The sequence below is a fragment of the Carcharodon carcharias genome, chromosome 14, assembly GCF_017639515.1.
Source record: "Carcharodon carcharias isolate sCarCar2 chromosome 14, sCarCar2.pri, whole genome shotgun sequence".
Classification (NCBI taxonomy): domain Eukaryota; kingdom Metazoa; phylum Chordata; class Chondrichthyes; order Lamniformes; family Lamnidae; genus Carcharodon; species Carcharodon carcharias.
In genome coordinates this window covers 74,285,891-74,307,592 of record NC_054480.1, presented here as the reverse complement: position 1 = coordinate 74,307,592, position 21,702 = coordinate 74,285,891, and the positions used below count along the sequence as shown (strand labels likewise).

The 21,702-nt window shown below is 43.5% G+C and overlaps 1 protein-coding gene across 1 annotated transcript in view; it reads left to right on the top strand.

Annotated features, from left to right (window-relative positions):
* Positions 1-21,702, top strand: part of si:dkey-11f4.7 (piezo-type mechanosensitive ion channel component 2) — a 327,077-nt gene that overhangs the window by 290,461 nt on the left and 14,914 nt on the right. Inside the window, exons 42-46 of the mRNA XM_041205475.1 lie at positions 255-469; positions 1,771-1,929; positions 7,813-7,960; positions 10,088-10,276; positions 15,356-15,448. Coding sequence (XP_041061409.1) covers positions 255-469; positions 1,771-1,929; positions 7,813-7,960; positions 10,088-10,276; positions 15,356-15,448 — 804 coding nt within the window. The remainder of the gene's footprint in view (positions 1-254; positions 470-1,770; positions 1,930-7,812; positions 7,961-10,087; positions 10,277-15,355; positions 15,449-21,702) is intronic.

The following is a 21,702-nucleotide window of genomic DNA, read 5'->3' as shown; positions in this document are numbered from 1 at the left end:
TGCAAGTTCCCTTCCAAGTCACTCACCATCCTGACTTGGAAATATATCGCCATTCGTCGTTGGGTCAAAATTCTGGAACTTCCTCTCTAAGAGCACTGTGGTTGTACCTACACCAAAGGGACTGCAGAAGTTCAAGAAGGCAACTCACCACCACCTTCTCAAGGGCAATTAGGGATGGGCAATAGCCAGTGATGCCCACATCCTGTGAAAAGAATGAAAAAATTCTCTAACTGTGCCAATTTTTGCTTCTACAGAAACACACAGCTGTGGCTGACATCACAGAATCCATCTCTGAGGATCAGGTGCCCCAAGTGTTCCTTGTGATGATGCTGGTTCAGTTTGCCACCTTGGTGATTGACCGTGCTCTCTACCTCAGGAAGACCGTCATGGGGAAGGTCGTCTTCCAGGTTGTCATGGTACTTGGGATCCATTTCTGGATGTTCTTTGTCCTCCCTGGAGTGACTGAAAGGTGACGTAGACCATTACAAACCACCATAATTACCTGACCTGTTGCATCTGGTTAAAGAGAGGTGTTATTTTCTCTTGTATATGTTTGCACAAAGATTTAGGGAAGACTGTCCTACCAAGCGTGGAATAGCAAAAGGGTTTGTCATTACATGGTCAGCCCAAGCAACAGAGAGCAGTGTGAGATGCAGTGATAGGATGTGGAGCCTAAGTGAGGCCTGAGCAGAGATCATGAGCTGGAAGGGAAAGTCACTGGAGGCTGTCCTCCTGTAGAAGGCCCAAAGTCTAGGAGCTGGCCACCCAGTTTCTGATAGCCTAGAAGTGTTGTGATGTAGGAGGACTCAAAGAAGGGCTTCTTGTGGTGGTGTTTACTCTTATAGTCTTTTCAGAAAACAGCAGCAGGAGCAGATACCTTTTCCCTGCCCCACATTATAAATGTGGATGCTAATTTGGTAATTGAGAGGTGTTGTTTAGTTTTCTTTCTTTATTTTCTTTCCTCGCTATGTTAGCCTCGGATTGAGTTTTTTTTTAATTCTCTCTCTCATTACCCTGGAACACTCCTCTTGTGGGTCAGAGGGCAGGCAGTCTGTTTCCAGATTATTCACAAGTGGGTACCAGCATGGAACAGTAATGACCCCATCCTGGCTGAGGTCTAGTGGCGACCCCTCCCCGGCCAAGGTCCAGCAGTGACCTCTCCCTGGCTGAGGTCCAGTGGTGAATCCTCCCTGACCAAGGCCCAGTGGTGATCCCAGCCCTGGCAAAGGTCCGGCGATCACCTCTCCCTGGTTGAGGTCGGTGATGACCCCATCTCTGACCAAGATCCACAGGTGACTCCCCTCCCAGGCCAAGGTCCGGTGGTAAACCCTTCCCTGGCTGAGGTCTGGCAGTGACCCGACCCTGCTTGAGGTCTAGTGGTGGCTCCTCTCTGACTGGGGTCCACTGATGAGCCCTCTCTGACTGAGGCCCGACTTTGACTCCTCCCCTGATCAAGGCCCAGGAGTGACCCCAACCCTGATTGAGGCCCAGCAGTGACTCCTCTCCGGCCAAGGTCTGGCAGTGATCCATCCCTGGCTGAGGTCCAGTAGTGACCCCTCTCTGACTGACTGTAACCACCTCTCTAGTTGAGGTCCAGCGGTAATCCACTATAAATACTGTATAAGTATTTGTTCATCACGGTGTGGTCCCTGTACCAGGACATTTGAGGCGAGTATGTAAGATGTGAAGGAATGTTTAGTGTGTGTATTGAATATGAAATAACTTCCTTCTGTTTTACACTTTCTAAAAACCTCTAATTTCTAACCACAGGAGGTTTAACCAAAATCCAGTTGCCCAGCTTTGGTACTTTGTTAAATGTATTTACTTCGGTTTATCAGCCTATCAGATCAAATGTGGCTATCCAAACAGAGTGCTTGGCAACTTCTTAACCAAGAGCTACAACTACGTCAACCTCCTCTTCTTCCAAGCGTAAGTAAAGGAGCAGACTGGCGGTACCAATGGGGCAGACACAGAGCCAGAATGAATTTATTTTAACTAATGTGAGATCATTTTAATACAAGCCAAAGCAAACCTGAGAGCATTGAAGTATTGATGCGTTTGTTATGTATCAGTTATTGTCCTGGACCAGTGAATCTGAGATGTTGGGGAATTGTATTCTGTAAGCATGGTTGTTAATAGGCTGGCACCCGCACTCTCCGTTACTTACAAATAGAGGGACATTCCCTTGATGCCTGACTCACACTTCAACTGTACAATGTATAACCTAGGCTATACTCAATATGACCATACCTTCCTGCACAACTCAATGAATTACAACAAAACCATTCTCAGTAGGATGTAGCCATTCCTGGCAAGCCAACATTTAGTGTTCATCCCTGGTTGGGTACAACTTTGGGGCTCATTAAGCCACTTCAGAGGACAGTTAAGAGTGTGAAACTCATAGCATCATAGAATGGTTACTGCACACAAAGAGGATTCAGAGATAGTAATGCCATTGAATGTCAAGGAGCGATGATTAGATTCTCTCTTGTTTCTGATGGTCATTGCCTGGCACTTGTGTGGCATGAGTGTTACTTGCCACTTGTCAGCCCAAGCTGGATATTATCCAGATCTTGCTGTATTTGGACATGGACTGCTTCAGTATCCAATGAATGGAATGCTCTCCTTCATTGGCAGAGGTATAGAATATAAAAGTAAGGATATAATGCTGGAATTGTATAAAACACTGGTGAGGCCACAACTGGAGTATTGTGTGCAGTTCTGGTCACCACATTACAGGAAGGACGTAAGAGAGAGTGCAAAGGAGGTTTACAAGAACGTTGCCAGGGTTAGAAAAGTGTAGCTACGAAGAGAGATTGGATAGGTTGGGATTATTTTCCTTATAACAAAGAAGGCTGGAAAGTGATTTGATTGAGGTGACCAAAATTATGAGGGGAATAGATTGAGTGGACAGGATAAAATTGTTTCCCTTGATGGAGAATTCTAGAACCAGGGGACATAGATTCAAGATAAGTAGCAGAAGGTGTAGGGGGAACATGAGGAAGAACGTTTTTACGCAGAGGGTAGTAGGTGGAATTTGCTGCCCAAGTTGGTGGTAAAGGCAGAAACTCTAAACTCTTAAAAAGTATCTGGATCTGCACCTAAAGTGCTGTAAGCTGCAGGGCTATGGGCCAGGTGCAGGAAGGTGGGATTAGAAAGGGCACCTGGGTGTCCTTGGGCTGGCATGGACAAGATGGGCCAAATGGCCTCCTTCTGTGCTGTAACTTTTCTATTGCTCCATGGAGGCGCGAATGGTGCTGAACGTTGTGCAATCATCAGCAAATATCCCCACTTCTGACCTTATGCTGTAAGGAAGGTCATTGATGAAGCAGCTGAAAATGGTTGGGCCTAAGCCATTACCCTGAGGAACACCTGCAGTGATGTCCTGGAGCTGAGATGACTGACTTCCAACAACCACAACCATATTCCTTTGTGCTAGGTATGACTCCAACCAGTGGAGAGTTTTCCCCCGATTCCCATTGACTCCAGTTTTGCTAGGGCTCCTTGATGTCACACTCGGTCAAATGCTGCCTTGATGTCAAGGGCAGTCACTCTCACCTCACCTCGGGAGTTCAGCTCTTTTGTCAATGTTTGAACCAAGACTGTAATGAGGTCAGGAGCTGAGTGGCCTTGAAGGAACCCAAACTGAGCGTCAGTGAGCAGGCTAATGCTAAGCAAGTGCCACTTGATGGCACTGTTGATGCCCCCTTTCAACACTTTACTGATGATGGAGAGTATACTGAGGGGGCAGTAATTGGCTGGGTTGGATTTGTCCTGCTTTTTGTGTACAGAACATACCTGGGCAATTTTTCACATAGCCAGGTAGATGCTGGTGTTGTAGCTGTACTGGAACAGCTTGGCTAGGGGCACAGCAGGATCTGGAACACCAGTCTTCAGTACTATTGTCGGAATGTTGTCAGGGTCCATAGCCTTTGCAGTATCCAGTGCCTTCAGCTGTTTCTTGATATCACGTGGAGTGAAACAAATTGGCTGGAGACTGGCACCTGTGATGCTGGGGACCTCTGGAGGAGGCTGAGGTGGATCATCTACTCGGCACTTCTGGCTGAAGATTGTAGCAAACACTTCAGCCTTAACCTTTGCACTGATGTGCCGGGACCCCCCATCATTGATGCTTGTGGAGCCAGCTCCTTCTCCAGTGAGTTGTTTAATTGGCCACCATTATTCATGACTGGATGTGGCAGGACTGCAGAGCTTAGACCTGATCCATTGGTTGTGGAATCGCTTAGCTCTGTCCATCACTTGCTGCTTATGCTGCTTGGCACGCAAGTAGTCCTGTGTTATAGCTTCACCAGGTTGGCACCTCAGTTTTAGGTATGCCTGGTGCTGCTCCTGGCATGCCCTCCTGCACTCTTCATTGAACCAGAGTTGATCCCCTGGCTTGCTGGTAATGGTAGCGTGGGAGATATGCTGGGCCATGAGATTACAGATTGTGGTTCAATACAATTCTACTGCTGCTGATGGCCCACAGTGCTTCATGATTTCCCAGTCTTGAATTGCTAGATCTGTTCAAAATCTATCCCATTTAGCACGGTGGTAGTGCCACACAACACAATGGAGGGTATCCTCAATGTGAAGACGGGACTTCGTCTCCAAAGGACTGTGCAGTGGTCATTCCTACCAATGCTGCCATGGATAGATGCATCCGCGGCAGGTAGCTTGGTGAGGATGAGGTCAAGTGTTTTTTTTTCCTCGTGTGGGTTTGCTCACCGCCTGCAGCATACCCAGTCTAGCAGCTATGTCCTTTTGGAATCAACCAGCTCAGTCAGTAGTGGTACTCTAAGCCACCCTCAGTGCTTCCTCCAAATAGTGTTCAACATGTGGGAGCACTGATTCATCAGCTCAGGGTGGGAGCCATACATAGTAATCAGCAGGAAGTTTCCTTTTCCGTGTTTGACCTGATGCCATGAGACTTCATGGGATACCGAGTTGACGTTGAGGACTCCCAGGGCAACTTCCTCCCGACTGTATATCACTGTGTCACTACCTCTGCTGGGTCTGTCCTACAGGTGGAATAGGACATACCCAGGGATGGTGAATGGTGGTGTCTGGAATGTTGTCTATCAGATATGATTCTGTGAGAATGACTATGTCAGGCTATTGCTTGACTAGTCTGTGAGACAGCTCTCCCAACAGGGCTGGGTTTGCCGTTGTCGTTTCCAGTGCCTAGGTTGATACTGGTGGTTTGTCCAGTTTCATTCCTTTGAGGCTTTTTAGCGGTTTGATACAACTGAATGGCTTGCTAGGTCATTTCAGAGGGTGTTTAAAGTCAACCACATTGCTGTGGGTCTGGTATCACATGTAGGCCAGACCAGGTAGGGATGGCAGATTTCCTTCTCTAAAGGACATTAGTGAACCAGATGGGTTTTTACGACAATGGTTTCATGGTCATCATTAGACTTTTTAATTCTAGATTTTTATTGAATTCAAATTCCACCATCTGCCGTGGTGGGATTCAAACCCAGACCCTGGGTCTCTGGATTACTAGTCCAGTGACAATACCACTACGCTACTGCCTCCCCCCATCTTTTGCCATTCACCTTAAATTGGTGTCCACCAGTTCTCGACCCTTCTGCCAACAGGAACAGTTTCTCTCTATCTATTCTGTCCAGTCTCCTCATGATTTTGAACACCTCTATTAAATCTCCCTTTAACCTTCTCTTCCTCGTAACTGAAGTACCTCATTCCTGGGACAGTTCTCTTTAATCTTTTTTGTACCTTCTCTAAGGTCTTCACATCCTTCCTGAAGTACATTGCCCAGATACAACACTCCAGTTGAAGCTGAACCAATGTTTTATACAGATTTATCATAACTTCCTTTGCTTTTCTACTCTATGCTTCCATTTATAAAGCCTGGAACCCATATGCTTTTTTACACTTTCTCAACTTCCCCTGTCACCTTCAAAATTTGTGCACAAATACCCCCAGCTCCCTCTGCTCTTGAACCCCTTTTTAGAATGGTACCATTTATTTCATATTGCCTCTCCTCGTTCTTCCAACCAAAGTGTAGCACTTCACATTTCTCCACATTAAATTTTATCTGCCAAGTGTCCACCCAGTCCACCAGCCCATCTATGTCCTCTTGAAATCTATCGCTATCCTCCTAACAGTTCACAATATTTCCAAGTTTTGTGACATCTGAAAATTTTGAAATTGTGCCCTACACACCCAAGTCTAAATCATTAATATAAATTAAGAAAATCCATGATCCTAGTACTGGTCCCTGGGGAACCCACTGTATATCCTCCTCTTGTCTGAAAAAGAACCATTCACCACTACCCTCTGTTTATTGTCACTCAGCCAACTTTGTATACATGCTGCCACTGCCCCATTTATTCCATGGGCTTTAACTTTGGTGGCAAGTCTGTCATCTGTCATTTTATCAAACGCCTTTTGGAAGTCCATGTGCTCCTCATCAACTGCATTAACTCATCAACTATCTCTGTTACCTCATCACAAAACTCAATCAAGTTAGTTAAATACGAAATTTGAGCTGGCTTGCCTTAATTAATCTACATTTATCCAAGTGATTGCTAATTTTGAGCTGACTTATCATTTCTAAAAGCTTTGCCACCATTGATTAAATTGATTGTCCTGTGGTTGCTGGGTTCATCCTTTTTTAAACAAGGTTTTAGCATTTGCAATTCTCCTGTATCTAAGGAGGATTGGAAGACTATGGTCAGCACCTCAATAATTTCCACTTTTACTTCCCTCAGCATCCTCCAATGCATCCCATATGACGCTGGTTACTTATCAACTTTAAATACAGCCAGCCTTTCTAACAGCTTCTCTCTTTCAATTTTTAGTTCATCCAGTGACTGAACTACCTCTTTTTTCACTATTACCTTGGCAGTATCTTCTTTAGTAAAGACAGATGCAAAGTACTCATTTAATACCTCAGCCATGCCCTCTTCCTCCATGCGCAAATCCCCTTTTTTGGCCCCAATTCCCTTCTTACTGACATTTTACCATTTATATGCCAATTGGAGATTTTTGGATTCCTTTTATGTTTGCCGCCAGTCTCTTCTCATACACTCCCTTTGACTCTCCTATTTTCTTTTTCACTTCCCCTCTGAATTTTGTTCATTCACCCTGGTTCTCATTTGTATTACCTACCTGACATCTTCCACCTGTGTTGTGCCTACTAATTTGTCAGCCCTCAGCAAGCACCCTCACTATTTGCCGGGCAAAGACTTGGAAATCCATAGCTTCAAACCCACCAACAGCAGGGGATGGTGTGGTCACTGATAGCGATGGGGACAGGAGCCCTGCCTAATGCTGTCATTTCCTCACACACAAGCACCAAGGCCAATTGTAGTGGAATCCCTAACATCACCTTAGTCAACACCAGTTAACACAGCAAGGTTTGGTCTTTCCTGGTCTGTATGTCTCAGTACTATACTGAATTATTAATAAATACCATTAATAGCAAAACTAATATGATATACCTATTGTCATACATAGGTGTCTTGTAAATGTCGTTAGTTGCAATGTGTAGTACTTCATGTAGAAGAGTGAGACAATGTTTGCAACAGCTACTACAGTTCTACAGATGAGTGCAGCCTAAAATCAAGAGGTTCAGCTTAAATGTGAGATTTTGAGATGCACACGTTGCTTAAAATGAATGTTTTGCATTAGTAATGATTATTTCAGTCTAATTGTTACATGTTACACCAGATATACAAGCTATATTAGCATCTAGACAACTGGCACAGTTAAATATGGGCATCTCTGAACCTTATCTGGACATTCTCCAATGTTCAGGCATTAACTAGCTTTCTTGGATGCTTGCAGTTTCCGGTTGGTGCCCTTTCTGACGGAGTTGAGAGCAGTGATGGACTGGGTTTGGACTGACACCACACTCAGCATCTCCAGCTGGATTTGTGTGGAGGACATCTACGCTAACATCTTCATCCTGAAATGCTGGAATGAGTCGGAGAAGGTGAGCAACACTCATGTTGGTAAAAGCCAACCTAGGCCTCAGATTCCCCCACTTAAATCATATTTAAATGGTTTAAAATGCAGTGCAGCCTCTCCTCAGTGACTAAACAAACACTTATCCATTCCTCCTTAAATATAGCGGGACAGTGATAATTGCAGGCAGTGAGGGCTTACAGACCAATCCGTCAGTAATGGAAAAATAAAATACTGCAGATGCTGCAAATCTGAAATTAAAACAGAAAATGCTAGAAATGCTCAGCAGGTCAGGCAGCATCTGTGGAGAGAGAAACAGAGTTAACGTTTCAGGTCACGTTGACTTTTCATTAGAATAGTATTAGGCTGGAAACAATTGGTGGACAGTAAGACAAGGGGAGTTCCTCGTCTCTGTTCACTGTACTGTGTATTGTTGTCTCTCCTGTGTTTAGGTATCCAGGTCTAAACTTAGTGTCTACCTCACTGTGTCTCCTGCTTGGATTGCTGACCCTAAAGCTAAGTCTCCTATTTGTTTCATTTTTGATAAAGCCTTTTGTTGTACAAACAATACAATCAGAGCATGAAGATTCAAGGTGATAATTTCTTTTTGAATACAGTGATGGTGGATCAATCCATCCAGACATGTTTAACAGTGCTGCATTTATAATTCAGATCCTGGGAGATCAGTGTCCGCACTGGTAATCTGTGTTTACCCTACTAAATCCCAATCTTTTACCCCAATGCCAGAGTCCTAAAGCCTGATTTTAACCTAATGGTGGGGTAGTGCCAGACAAACATGTTCCACAGCACCCAGTTTACTAACCACTAATCTCAACAATTTTTGAAGGTTGTCTTCAAACCTGGACCATGGAATTTATCGATAATTCAGACTTTATTCTCTGGGGTAGATTTCACCAGATGAGACTTGTTACTTGCAGAACATTGTGCAATGGGAGTGCTTCAGGAGACATGGAGATCTGCAAGGTTAATTACCTCCTCTTAATTAAGCGATGAAGTTCCTAGAGCAGAGAACTGAGAGCACTCAGCTCCGTGCCCAGAGGCTGGGTGTAAAATGGACAGTCAACCCAGTTCCATCACTGGGTTAGCTTAAAACTAGCCCTCTTCATTTCTCTCGGGTCCCTGATTTGCTCACTGGGCTTCAGCAGTGTGAATGTGGATGTGGACTTGCATGCATCAGTCTGATAATGAGAGGTTGGGGCTCTGCGATGAGGTACTGGGATAAGGCTTACTAGTTAGTGCTTCCCCCTCCAGCTAAGCTTCACATGGAGATGGAGCACAGAGAGAGGGCATGGAGACAGGGCACAGAGAGAGGGTATGGCAACAGGGAATGGAGAGAAGACACAGAGAGAGGACACAGAGAGAGGGTGTAGAGAAAGGGTATGGAGAGAGGGCATGGAGGACACAGATAGGGCACAGAGAGAGGGTGCATGAGGATGAGTGCTCTTAGTTTTCTTCTGCAGGAGTAGCATAGACTAAGATCCATATTCCACCAACATTTATGAATGTGGCAAACAATGCAATAATGTACAGATAATCTGCTATTAGTGTTGTGTTGTTGATTGAGGGATAAATATTGGTCAAGACACCAGGGTAACTCCCCTGCTCTCTGAACTATTGCCATGGTATCCTTTACAACCACCTAAGCAGGTGGATGGACCTGAGTCTAACGTCTCATCTGAAAGAGGGCATCTCTGAGGGTGCAGTGCTCCCTCAGTGCTGCACTGGAGTGTTAGCCTTAATTCCTTTTTGTGCTCAAGCCCTGGAGCGTTACTTGAACCTGGAAGCTTGTGATTCTAAGACGTGTGTGCTGCCAACTGAGCCACAGTTGATGCTTAATTAACTAATTAGCGTTACTTAATTAACAGGCTGACCTTCAGCCTGAATTCTTGATTTGTGTTCACATTGTGCAAAGTTCTGTGTGTGGGAGGAGAATAAACTCTGCAATTATTGTTTAATTCTGTGGTCTGAGTTTGAAGACAACCTTAAATAAAACAGCAGGTTTCAGATCTCACACCTTCACACCCCCCACCAGCATTAGATTTGGGCAACCCAGCTGCCTGTCTTACACATACCATGAGCAATGCTGTTGGCATACAAACTCCCTCCTAAAGGTGCCAATGTTGCTTCCCTTCAGAGATACCCTCAGGCAGCCGGTCAGAAGAAGAACATGTTGGTGAAGTATGGGATGGGTGGCCTCATCATCACCTCTTTGATCTTCATCGTATGGTTCCCACTGCTCTTCATGTCATTGGTCAAATCTGTCGCCGGAGTGACCAATCAACCATTGGATGTCTCCGTCAAGATAAGCATCGGTGGATATGAGGTAACAGATTACTCAACAATTTGGACTTGCTTAGAACCTTTGAAGTAATAAAAGAGAGACTTGCATTTATCTAGCATCTTTCACAAACTCAGGATTCCCAAAATATCTCCATCCAATGAAATGCTTATTGAAGTGTAGTCATTATTGCAATGTCAGAAACACAGCAGCCAATTTTGTACATAGCAAGCTCCCATAAACAACAATGTGATAATGACCTTTTTTTGTGATGTTGATAGGGATCAATATTGGCCAGGACACCAGGGAGGATCTCATCCCCGCCACTGCTCTTTTTCAAAAAAGCACCATGTGATTTTTCATGTCCACTTGAGGGGGCAAATATGGCATTAGCTTAAAGTCTCATCCAAAAGATTATTTCTCCAGCAGTGCAGAATTCCCTCAATACTACACTGGAGCATCAGCCTGGATTATGTTCTTAAGTCTGAATGGATGCCCAGTATGACTCAAAATGGATGGAATTTAATGCCTTCCTCAGGAGTGGGCTGGGAGTCAGTGGGGGGAGCCAGTAGAATTGTGTGAGAAGGCACAGGTTGGAGATCCTAGTTCTACCCAGAATCCCTCTGATAAGGGAGGCTGGCAGACAGCCCACTGCACAGAGGCCAATGAGGCCCTTAAGAGGCCAATTAATGACCATTCAAGGGCCTTATACCACCACTACTAGTAACCTACCATGTGGGGACGCAGCTAGGTATACCCTGGCAACCTCCCTGTGGGCTAGGAGCAAAGGGAGTGACCCTCCTGATTGGAACCCTGTGTCCCAATGAGGGCCCCCCCACAGCAGCAAAGGCCACTCCCGCTGAAAGAGACTCTCATGCCATCACGACCCCACTCCCCACCACCATTGTCCCTCTGCTGGGACCTGCCTTAGTGGCCATGGTGAACGCGACCATACTCACCCGTCTTCTGGGGCTTCCATTGTCGTTGGTCCGGGGACTGCTGCAGTACCAGCAATGGCCATCACACCTGGTAGCACTGCTGGGACTGCAGAGCTGCCAGCTCTCTGATTGGCCAGCAGCTCTTGTATTTAACTGCCTGATTGGCATTTAATCCTGTCGAGACTCCTGGAAATGACTGCAGCAGGGTTGCCACAGTTTATGGCCAGTGGACGGAGCAACTGCCACGGCCATTAAATTCAGACCTCAGTGTGAGAGCTGGGCACAGAGTGGGGGAAGACTTAAAGGGGAGGCCTGTTTTGACCAAAGTTTTAGATTCCCTGAAGACTTTTAATGGTGGGAGGAATGTGGCCAAGAAAGACAGTTATGTATGTGATGGCTTAAGGTCATATCACCAAAGGTGCTGTTGTGTGTTGTATGTTCTGTTCACTAGATCTCACAAAGATGTTCTGAGTTTTGTATGGTTGAACATTATTTATTGGTAACATGTAACAATATACAACCCAAGCTAAGAGCTAACTCCATGCTTGCTTCTACACTGGCCTCTGTCCAGTCCACAAGTCTCTCTAGTCTCAGGTCATGAGTCTCTTTACATCACACTGTGGACTATTCTCAGTCCCACATTAACCTTGCTATGCCAGATACCCTTATATTACTCCTCTCCCCAAGTCTTTACCCAGCATATTTACATGACAATCATGCTATCCCTTCTCCCCCTGCCAAGCCTCTGACTTTACAGATTCAGGCGGCCTGGAGGCTTGACCATTCTGCCAGACCTCATTCTGGCCACATTCGGAGGAGTGGTAAGCTCTGTTGATTTGGGCAAACTTTGTCGGTTCTGGGTTTGTAGCCATTTCTGGGTCATAGTCTGTCATTCTGGCACTTGGTTCTCTTCTTGTAACTCACTTTTTCTGCTCCTTGCAGTTGGACTTCTCTTTGTCAACTCCCCATCTGGTCTGCTCGGGGACCACCAGCTTATCCTGTTCTTTCCAGAGAGAATGTTCATTCCGTTCTTTCATGGTAATGAGCCCAGTGTTGCTTTTTCCATGTGATCCACCGTGATCTTTGTGGGGTGTTGAAGGTGTCTCTCCCTGTCATTTAGATGTTTCTTATCAATGGATTCGCCTGGCAGTTTGGCTGTTTTCGCAACACTGTGTTTTTCCTTGTGCTTCTGTGCCTCACTGAGGTGTACCCTGGCAAGCTGATGGCTGTCCCTTTGCTCCAGCACTGCCTTGCAGTTGTGTGTGTTGTCTGGAGGTAGTGGTGTCTTTGCCATGGTGTTCACAGGCAGTGTGACAGCAGCTGTTGGAGCCTGGGATTGGGCGCTCATTCTTCTGTTGCTGGTGTGCCTTCCAATCGAGGTACAGTGGTAATTATCTGAAGGTTTGATTGGTCTGACCAGAGAGGAGCTTCTGCTGTTTGCAAAGAAATTGGACAAACCGGCTCTGCGAAGATTGAAGGCAATTCAGAGCTGAGGTCCTAGTCGAGAGTCTTTTTGCTGGTGGGCCTCTTGGGAACATATAGTTCCGTGTAGCTCACGACGGAGGTTGTTTTGACATCTACTGCCATTTTAAGAATGTTAAGGGCAACACAGGCATCTCTGCTCAGAAGAGAAAAGGATGGACTTTTGATGATATACATGACTTCAAACACCTGCTTGTCACCATACCTTAATGGTTCGAGGATCATGCCTATGACCGGAACTCGGATTCCTCTGGGCCTGTAGAGTGGTGTGTCTGTTGTTCATAGCCAGAGGTCTCACAGCCATAGTTCCTTGTCCAAGAGGACCATAACACTGGCTCCTATGTCCAATTTAAAGTTTGTGAGGTGACCATTTACTGTGGTGTCCGCAGTCCAAAAAAAGAAACCAGGATCCTTGACCTCACCCAAGAAGTGCGGCTGGGTCCCTCCCTGGTCTGGTACCTCAACCTCATGGATTGCCTTGGGTTCCTCCACCCGTCTAGGTGTTATTGTTTTGCATGGTTTCCCAAAGTGTCCCGGGCGGTTGCAATTAAATCACTGTGCTGAGGCTGTCGGACATTGGCCCTGCCTGTGGGGTTGCTTCGCTCCACAGCACTGACATGGTCGTCCACCCTCTTGTGGTTGGTTTGAGTATTGCTTTCCTTGGCCTGGAGTCTGTTTGCCCCTTTGCTGCTTTACTAGCTGAACAGTTGAGCTTGCTTTGTACTATGACTTGCTTTTGCCATGTAAGATGGATCAGTGCTGTTGGTGGATTTTGGACAGCCTGACTATTTAGATGGCCTTTTATAGGATCAGGTCTTCCTTGGTCTATAGTATGTCTGAAAGGGCACCGTCAGCCACTCCAGTAAAAATTCTGTCCTTATGACTTTGACTTAAGTTCATCGTAGTCACAGCTTTTAACAAATCTGCATAGTTCATTAATGAAAGAGTCAACTGGTTCTCCTTGCTGCTGGACATGTTTGTTGAATTTCGCTCTCTCTAAAATGTTGTTGCTTCTTACATTGAAATGTGTATTGAAGGATTTTAGAACATCATGAAATTTGCCTGAGGATTCATTTATTCCTTACCTCATAATAATATCATTGGCTATTGGACCTGCTGAATAAAGTTATGTATTCACTCATTCAGCTTCCATCTTTTTATCTTATCCTGAAGCTGTCACATATCTAAGGAATCATTTCTGCCAAAGTCTTCAATTTTGTGTTTGATCTGGCCCTTGGATCAGTTAAATTGGTTTGGTAATGTTGATTTTTTTTGTTCATGGTTGTATAAAAGCTCAGGTGAGTACAGTTTTGAATGCTGCATGGGTTTTAAAGATGGCACTGCAGTAACCGTTTTCTTCAAAGAATCTTCCTGCATTTATTGGGTTGTGGTGGGGTCCTGCTGCAATGGCAGTCCCAAGCTCTTTGTCTTTAGTTTTTTTGCAGCAATTTACTTAAAACAATGCTTTAGGGACTTTTCTGCGACATTGGATGATTTTCGGACGTTTTACAGTGGATTCCCAGCTTTGGCTGAGGTTTTTAAACATTCTGATTTATTTTTTCTTACAACGAGGCCAGCCGCCAAGTGGCATAGCGCAGACTCTGAACCCACGCTGGCTGCAGTGCTTTCAGAAATGAGCTGCTCTGATGTTTTAAAAGCACTGACAACATTTTAAAACTAGTTCTAGCTCAGAACTGACTTTTTTTGCTCACCCCTGTTAGGCCCTTTGACTGCACTCTGTGGGCATTCGCAGTGGACTTCCACGAGATCTTGTGGAGTCCTCAGCTGCACAGTGGAGTTTTATCTTCTGCCTTTCTGCTTCCAGTTCTGCTATGGAGCTTCTCTCACGTGATCTCCCTCTGCGTCTTCACTTCAGGTGCTTTCAGTCAGGTCAGAATGCTGCTCCTTTAGTTCTTCAGCTTTTGAATTTTTGCTCCAGCTTCTCTGAGGTTCTGGGCTTTTCCAAGCACTGCCACCATGTTATATATTGTATGTTCTATTCAGTAAATCTCAAGAAGAGGTTCTGAGTCTTGTATGGTTAGCATTTTTTATTGATAACACATAACTGTGTACATATATACATAAGCCCAAGCTATGAGCTAACTCCATGCTTGCTTCTACACAGGTCTCTGTCCAGTCTACAACTGACTCTAGTCTCAGGTCATGTGTCTCTCTACATCACACTGTGGGTGGTACTGTTTTCAGTCCCACATTAACCCTTGCTATGCCAGATACTCTTTTAATACAGGTGCAGATAGGCAAGAGAAGAACAGTGAGTGTGAGCAAGGACCTTGGGTGGAGTGGAGGCCTCAGAAGATCTGTAAGCAAGGATGAGAATTCCAATCATTTACATAGGGATAAGAGGGAGTGGATGGCAACAACAAGAAGCAAAAGGATGAGCAGGACTTGGTGCAGGATAAGGGACAGGCAGTGCTGTTCTGATTAATAGCTTACAGTGCAGTGAAGGCAGTGTTAGAGAAGTTGAGCTCGGAGGAGCTGACTAATGTGTGGATAAAGATTAATCAATATCTTCCAGGTTGATACCCCTCCTTAGCCATATATCTTCATATGGCTCAGTGTCAAGTTCTATCTGATATCATTCCTGTGAAGCACCTCAGAACATTTTTAGTACACTAAATGCACTATATAAATGCAATTATTGTTATAATGTGTACTTTCTAAAATCTTTTCTTTATTTGTGCAGCCTCTGTTTATGATGAGCGCACAGCAGCAGAACCTCAGGCCACTCTCCACCGCAGCATATAACGATCTCACTAATCAGTACACCCTCTATCCGGTAAGTCCCATAGGGTCACCAGGCAACCGGCTCCATGTGAAAATGGAATGAGCAAGAATCCCGCTCAGAGAAAGGGGGGTGGAGGGGCAGGATGCTGCCTGGGCTGGAGGGTCTGAGCTTAGAAGAAAGATTGGATAGGCTGAGGTTGTTTTCCTTGGGGCAGCGAAGGTTGAGAGGGCATCTGATAGAAGTGAATAAGATAGGAAGGCACTTTTTCTGTTAGTAGAGGGGTCAATAATCAGGCAGCATATATTTAAGGTAAGAGGTAGAAGGCTAAGAGGGGAGTTGAGGAGAAATGTTTTCACCCAGAGGGTGGTGAGAGTCTGGAATTCACTGCCTGAAAGGGTGGTTGAGTCATAAACTCTCGTAACATTTAAGAAGTATTTAGATATTCACTTGTGTTGCCATAGCCTCCAGGGCTATGGACCATACGCTGGAAAATAGGATTAGTGTAGACAGGTCTTCATTGACTGGCACGGACACAATGGGCTGAATGGCCTTCTTCTGTACTGTAAATGTCTCTGAGTCTATGAGTATGAGGCGGGGAGTGGGGGTAGGGAGTCAGAGATTGGGGAATGGAATGGATGTTTTAAGCAGCTTCATTAGTTGCTGGGCACTATCATAATCAAGACTAATGATTATGGATCTGACGCCAGGTTGATAACGTTACTGGATCAACAATCCAGTGCTTGAGAGTTCAAATCCCAACCTGGAAAGTTGTGAAATTAAGTTCAATAATTTTAATCAATTATGGGAGTGGTGCTCAAGATAAATGGCAATAAATTTATATAGCGCCTTTTACAACCCATCCCAAAGGCTATCCCAAAGTGCTCTACAACCAGTGAAGTCCTTCTGAAATATAGTGAATGTAGTATTGTAGGAAACATGGCAGCTAATTAGTGCACAGCAAGCTCCCACAAGCAGCAATGAGCTAAATGATCGGACAATCTGTTTCCAGTGAAATTGGTTGAGGTATAAATACCGGTATATTGGAAATGACCATGAAAGTTGTCAGGCTGTTTTAAATACCTGACTGGTGCAGGGGAACAAACTTGCCACTCCTATCTAGTCTATGTTGTTGACTTTTAAGACAATAAGAGATGGGACTAAATTTAAAAAGTATAACCTGCTGCTTTCTAACATCGCACAAGAAAGATTATTGTCCCAACAAGTGATAGTAAGAAATGTTACCCTTTAGACTCTCCATTATATTGGCTGACCGTCGACTTCTTTTATCAACCCTGTGTAGAATATTGATTGCTTGTGATGGGGAGAGTTACAAAGTTCCAATACACTTAAAGGAAAACAGAAAGTATTTACATTACTATGTCACCATTCACTGTCCAAACTACTTCAGAATCAATGAAGTACTTTAGAAGTGTAGACACTATTCTAATGTAAGGATAAGCAGCAGACAATTTGGGCATAGCAAGCTCCCACAAACAGCAATATGATAAATGGCTGGGTCATCTGTTTTTGTGATGTAGATTGAGGAATAAATGTGGTACAGGGCACCAGGAATAACTCCTCGGCTCCTCTTCAGATAGAGGCTGTGGGATCTTTTCCATCCAGCTGAGACATCAAACCAAGGCCTCAGTTTAATGTCTCATGTGAAAGAAGGCACCTCTGACAGTGCAGCAGTCCCTCAGTACTGAACTGGGGCTGTCAGACCATAAGACCATAAGACATAGGATTAGAAGTAGGCCATTCAGCCCATCGAGTCTGCTCTACCATTCAGTAAGATCATGGCTGATCTGATAATTCTCAACCCCACTTTCCTGCCTTTTCCCTATAACCCTTGCTTCCCTTACTGATTAAAAATCTGTCTATCTCAGCCTTGAATATACTTAATGACCCAGCCTCTATAGCCCTCTGTGGTAAAGAATTCCTCAGATTGACTACTCTCTGAGATTAGAAATTCCTCCTCATCTGTTTTAAATGGGTGCCCCCTTACTCTGAGATTATGCCCTCTGGGGTCCTAGAATCTCCCACCAAGGGAAACAACCTCTCAGCATCTACCCTGTCGAGCCCCCTAAGAATATTATATGTTTAAATAAGGTCACCTCTCATTCTTCTAAACTCCAATGAGTGCAGGCCCAACCTACTCAAACTCTCCTCACCCTCCATACCCAGGATCAACCTAGTGAACCTCTGAACTGCCTCCAATGCCAGTATATCTTTCCTTAGATAAGGGGACCAAAATTGTTCACAGTATTCTAGGTGTGGTCTAACTAGTGCCTTGCATAGTTTTAGCAAGACTTCCCTATTTTTATACCCCATTGCCTTTGAAATAAAGGCCAACATTTCATTTGCCTTTCCTATTACCTGTTGAACATGTATGTTAGCTTTTAGGGATTCATGCACAAGGACTCCCAAATCACTCTGTGCTGCAGCTTTCTGCAGTCTTTCTCCATTTAAATAATATTCAGCTCCTCTATTCTTCCTGCCAAAGTGCATAACCTCACATTTTCCCACATTGTATCCCATCTGCCAAGTTTTTGCCCACTCACTTAATCTGTCTATATCACTCTATAGACTCCTTGTGTCATCCTCACCACTTGCATTCCTACCTAATTTTGTGTCATCCGCAAACTTGGCAATAATACATTCATTTCCCTCATCTAAGTCATTAATATATATTGTAAATAATTGAAGCCCCACTGATCCCTGTGGCAATCTGCTGGTTACAGGTTGCCATCCCAAAAATGCCCCCCTTATCCCAACTCTCTGTCTTCTATAAGTTAGCCAATCCTCTATCCATTCTAATATACTACCCCAACACCATGGGCTCTCAATTTATTAAGTCGCCTTATGTGCGGTATCTTATCGAATGCCTTTTGGAAATCTGAATATATTACATCTACTAGTTCCCCTTTATCTATCCTGCTTGTTACCTCCTTTAAGAATTCTAATACATTTGTTGGGCATGATTGCCCTTTCATGAAGCTATGTTGACTCTGCTTGATTAAATTATGTATTTCTGAATGCTCTGCTAGTACATCCTTTATAATAGACTCCAACATTTTCCCAGTGAGAGATGTTAAGCTAACTGGCCTATAGTTACCTGTTTTTTGTGAACCTTCTCTGGACTGCCTCCAACACCAATATACCTTTCCTTAGTTAAGGGGACCGACATTCGTCCCTTTTTGAATGAGGGTGTTACATTGGCCATTCTCCAATCCTCTGGGACTTTTCCAGAATTTAAGGATTCTTGGAAGATTACTACCAGTACATACACTATCTCTGTAGCTACTTCCTTTAATATCCTAGGATACAACCTGTCAGGTCCAGGGGACTTATCAGCCTTTAGCCCCATTAGTTTCCCTAGTATTTTTTCTTTAGTGATAGTTATTGCATTTATTTCCTCACTTCCTTTTGCCCCTTGATAATATAGTATTTTTGGAATATAGTATCTTCTACCTCGAAGATTGAAGCAAAGTATTTATTCAACTTCTCTGCCATTTCCTAGTTCCCGTTTATTATTCCCCCAGCCTCATTGTCTAAGGGGCCTATGTTCACTTTGGCCTCTCTCTTCCTTTTTATATATTTAAGGAAGCTCTTACTGTCTGTTTTTATATTAATTGCTAGTTTACCGTCAAAGTTTATTTTCTCCCTCTTTATTATTTTTTTGGTCATCTTTTGTTGGTTTTTAAAACTTTCCCAATCCTCTGGCTTACCATTAATCTTTGCCACATTGTATGTTTTTTCTTTCAATTTGATACTATCCTTAACTTCCTTGGTTAACCATGGTTGGTTTATCCCCTTCCTTGAATTCTTCTTCCTCACCGGGATATATCTTTGTTGAGAGTCATGAACTATTTTCTTAAACATCTGCCATTGTTCATCAATTGTCTTTTCTACTAAACTGCTTTCCTAGTCCACCCCAGCCAACTCTGCCCTCATTCCATTGTAATTACCCTTATTTAAGCTTAGCACAGTTGTTTCTGACCCAAGTTTCTCACTCTCAAACTGAATGCTAAATTCTACCATATTAAGGTTATTGTTTCCTAGGGAGTGCTATCTACTGAGCCACAGTTCACACAGTTTTGAGGTTCAGCTCGTGCTAATAAACTATAGGCGATGACTTCACCAGAACCCAGCTCCAGTATATTGCAGCCATCATCTCTCACAGGATCACACTGACTGTCTTATATAATGTATCTGAAACTGTTTAGTGACCCTGCCAATGGGGGAATTAAATGTCAACCAAAACGAGAAAGATGTCAAAAGATAGAAAAGACAGTATCATTGAATTTTGTCAATGATTACACAGAAGCTGACAATATAGCTTGCTGATCAATGTGAAATTGCAGAAAGTAACATGTAAATGATGGCATTGTTGTACAGTTAGACAGTAACTTATGGAAAGCAAGGTTAAAATGGAGTCCAGTTTAACAGTAGTGGTGATTAAAAATACTGAGGTGTCTGAGTAGTGCTGTGTATCAATAGATAATTCATGGCTGTGTTTAGTGTATATTAATTGTATTTAATCATATGCTGGTAGTGGGCATTAACTGGGGATTCACTTGTGCTCCAATAAAAAGGAGAAACCTAAAACTGTGACTGTTGGGTTAGAAGTTGCATCTCTGTAAATAAAAGCTGATAAAAGTGTGCAAAGATTGGCTCCAGTTCTACCCTTCACCACCTGGCTTTCTGGAATTGAACACTCGGGGCATGGCTTTGAAACTTCTTCAGCTTCATGATCCCCTTAAAAATCCCATACAAAATTAGTGTATGTCATGAAAGTATAATAATTTTCTGGTTTATTATGAAGTAGGTTTATGGGGCTAAGGATAGCTGGGTCTGTCTGTCTGTGATTTAATTACATTTGTAGTCAAGAAGACTGCAAGCTTTAAATCATGAAAAGAAGCTAGGTGCTTAACATGCTAATAAGTAAACATGGATGTGGGCTTATCATGTAAAGTGTGAAGGAAATTTGCATTTTTAGATAAATGAAGGGATATTTGGATTTCAAAGGGATCTTAGTCTGTTTACAACTAGCCAGATAAGCAAGGCTAAGGAATGTGTTTAGGTTTCACAAAGGTTACTGGCAATAGAAGCAACATCAAAGTTTTTATATTGTGAGGAAGATATTGGAACAATAGAATTTACATATTAAAAAGAGAAACATATATAGAGGAGAATGAAAGGTTATGTGCCAGAAGGCCATGTAAGACCTAACAGGAGTGTGTGGAATAGCCTTAATAAATCCTGCAGCATTTATGCATACGTCTGCTATCTAATGAACCTGAAGTTGGAGAAAAGCCATTTAGAATTCCACTGTCCAGGGTATTATGTTAACTTGCTGGATCTGTTTAATATCTAAAATCTATTTTTGGACCATTGCCTTAAAGAGGGAGTCAGGCTAATTAAGAGTTTTAGGAGTTATTATAGTAGCAATTGTAGGCTTATATATGTGCTTGACATCTTTTATTTTGTTAATAAATATTTTAATTTAATTTTTTAAATCTCTAAAGGTCTTGGTGAACTTATTACTTCTGAATTCAGTGCACACATCTTGTAATAAATACAAATTGCAAAACCATTGTGATAGCGCAACCAAGTTTCCCTCATGGATTTGGTCCACCTGGCATACATCATCTGCCACATCATAACAAATTGGGGGCAAGAAACTAATTTGGTAATGAACTTGGCTAAAAGTTAATTTGCAAAAGCAGAAGTTACATATCTCGGCCATACCATTGAACATGGTAAGGTGGTTCCAAGTGATGTAAAGTCAAAGCTGTCATGGATTTCCCCATGCCTAGAACAAAACAGGAAGTTTTGAGATTTCTGGGCCTGAGTGGGTTTTACCGGAAATTTTTACCAAATTTTAGCAGTGTGGTTGCTCCATTGACTGAACTATTAAAAAGGAACAAGAAGTTTCAATGGACACAGGAGTGTCAGAAGGCATGTGACAGTTTAAAAGCGGTATTGACTGCGACACCAGTTTTGGCAGCATCTAATTACGCCAAGCAATTTAAGTTGGCTGTTGATGCAAGTGATGTAGGCAGCTGTACTGTTGCAAGAAAATAAAACTGGAAGTGAGAAACCAATAGCATTTTTTTCAACAAAGTTGAATGTACAATGGAGAAAATATTCAAAGATCGAAAAGGAGACTCTAGGTCTGCAGGGCTTATGTTGCAAACAATTCGTCAGAAACAATTATTTATATAGACTACAATCTTTTAAAATTTATGGAAAAATTTTGTGACCAAAGGGCAAGGCTGTTCAGATGGAGTTTATTACTGCAT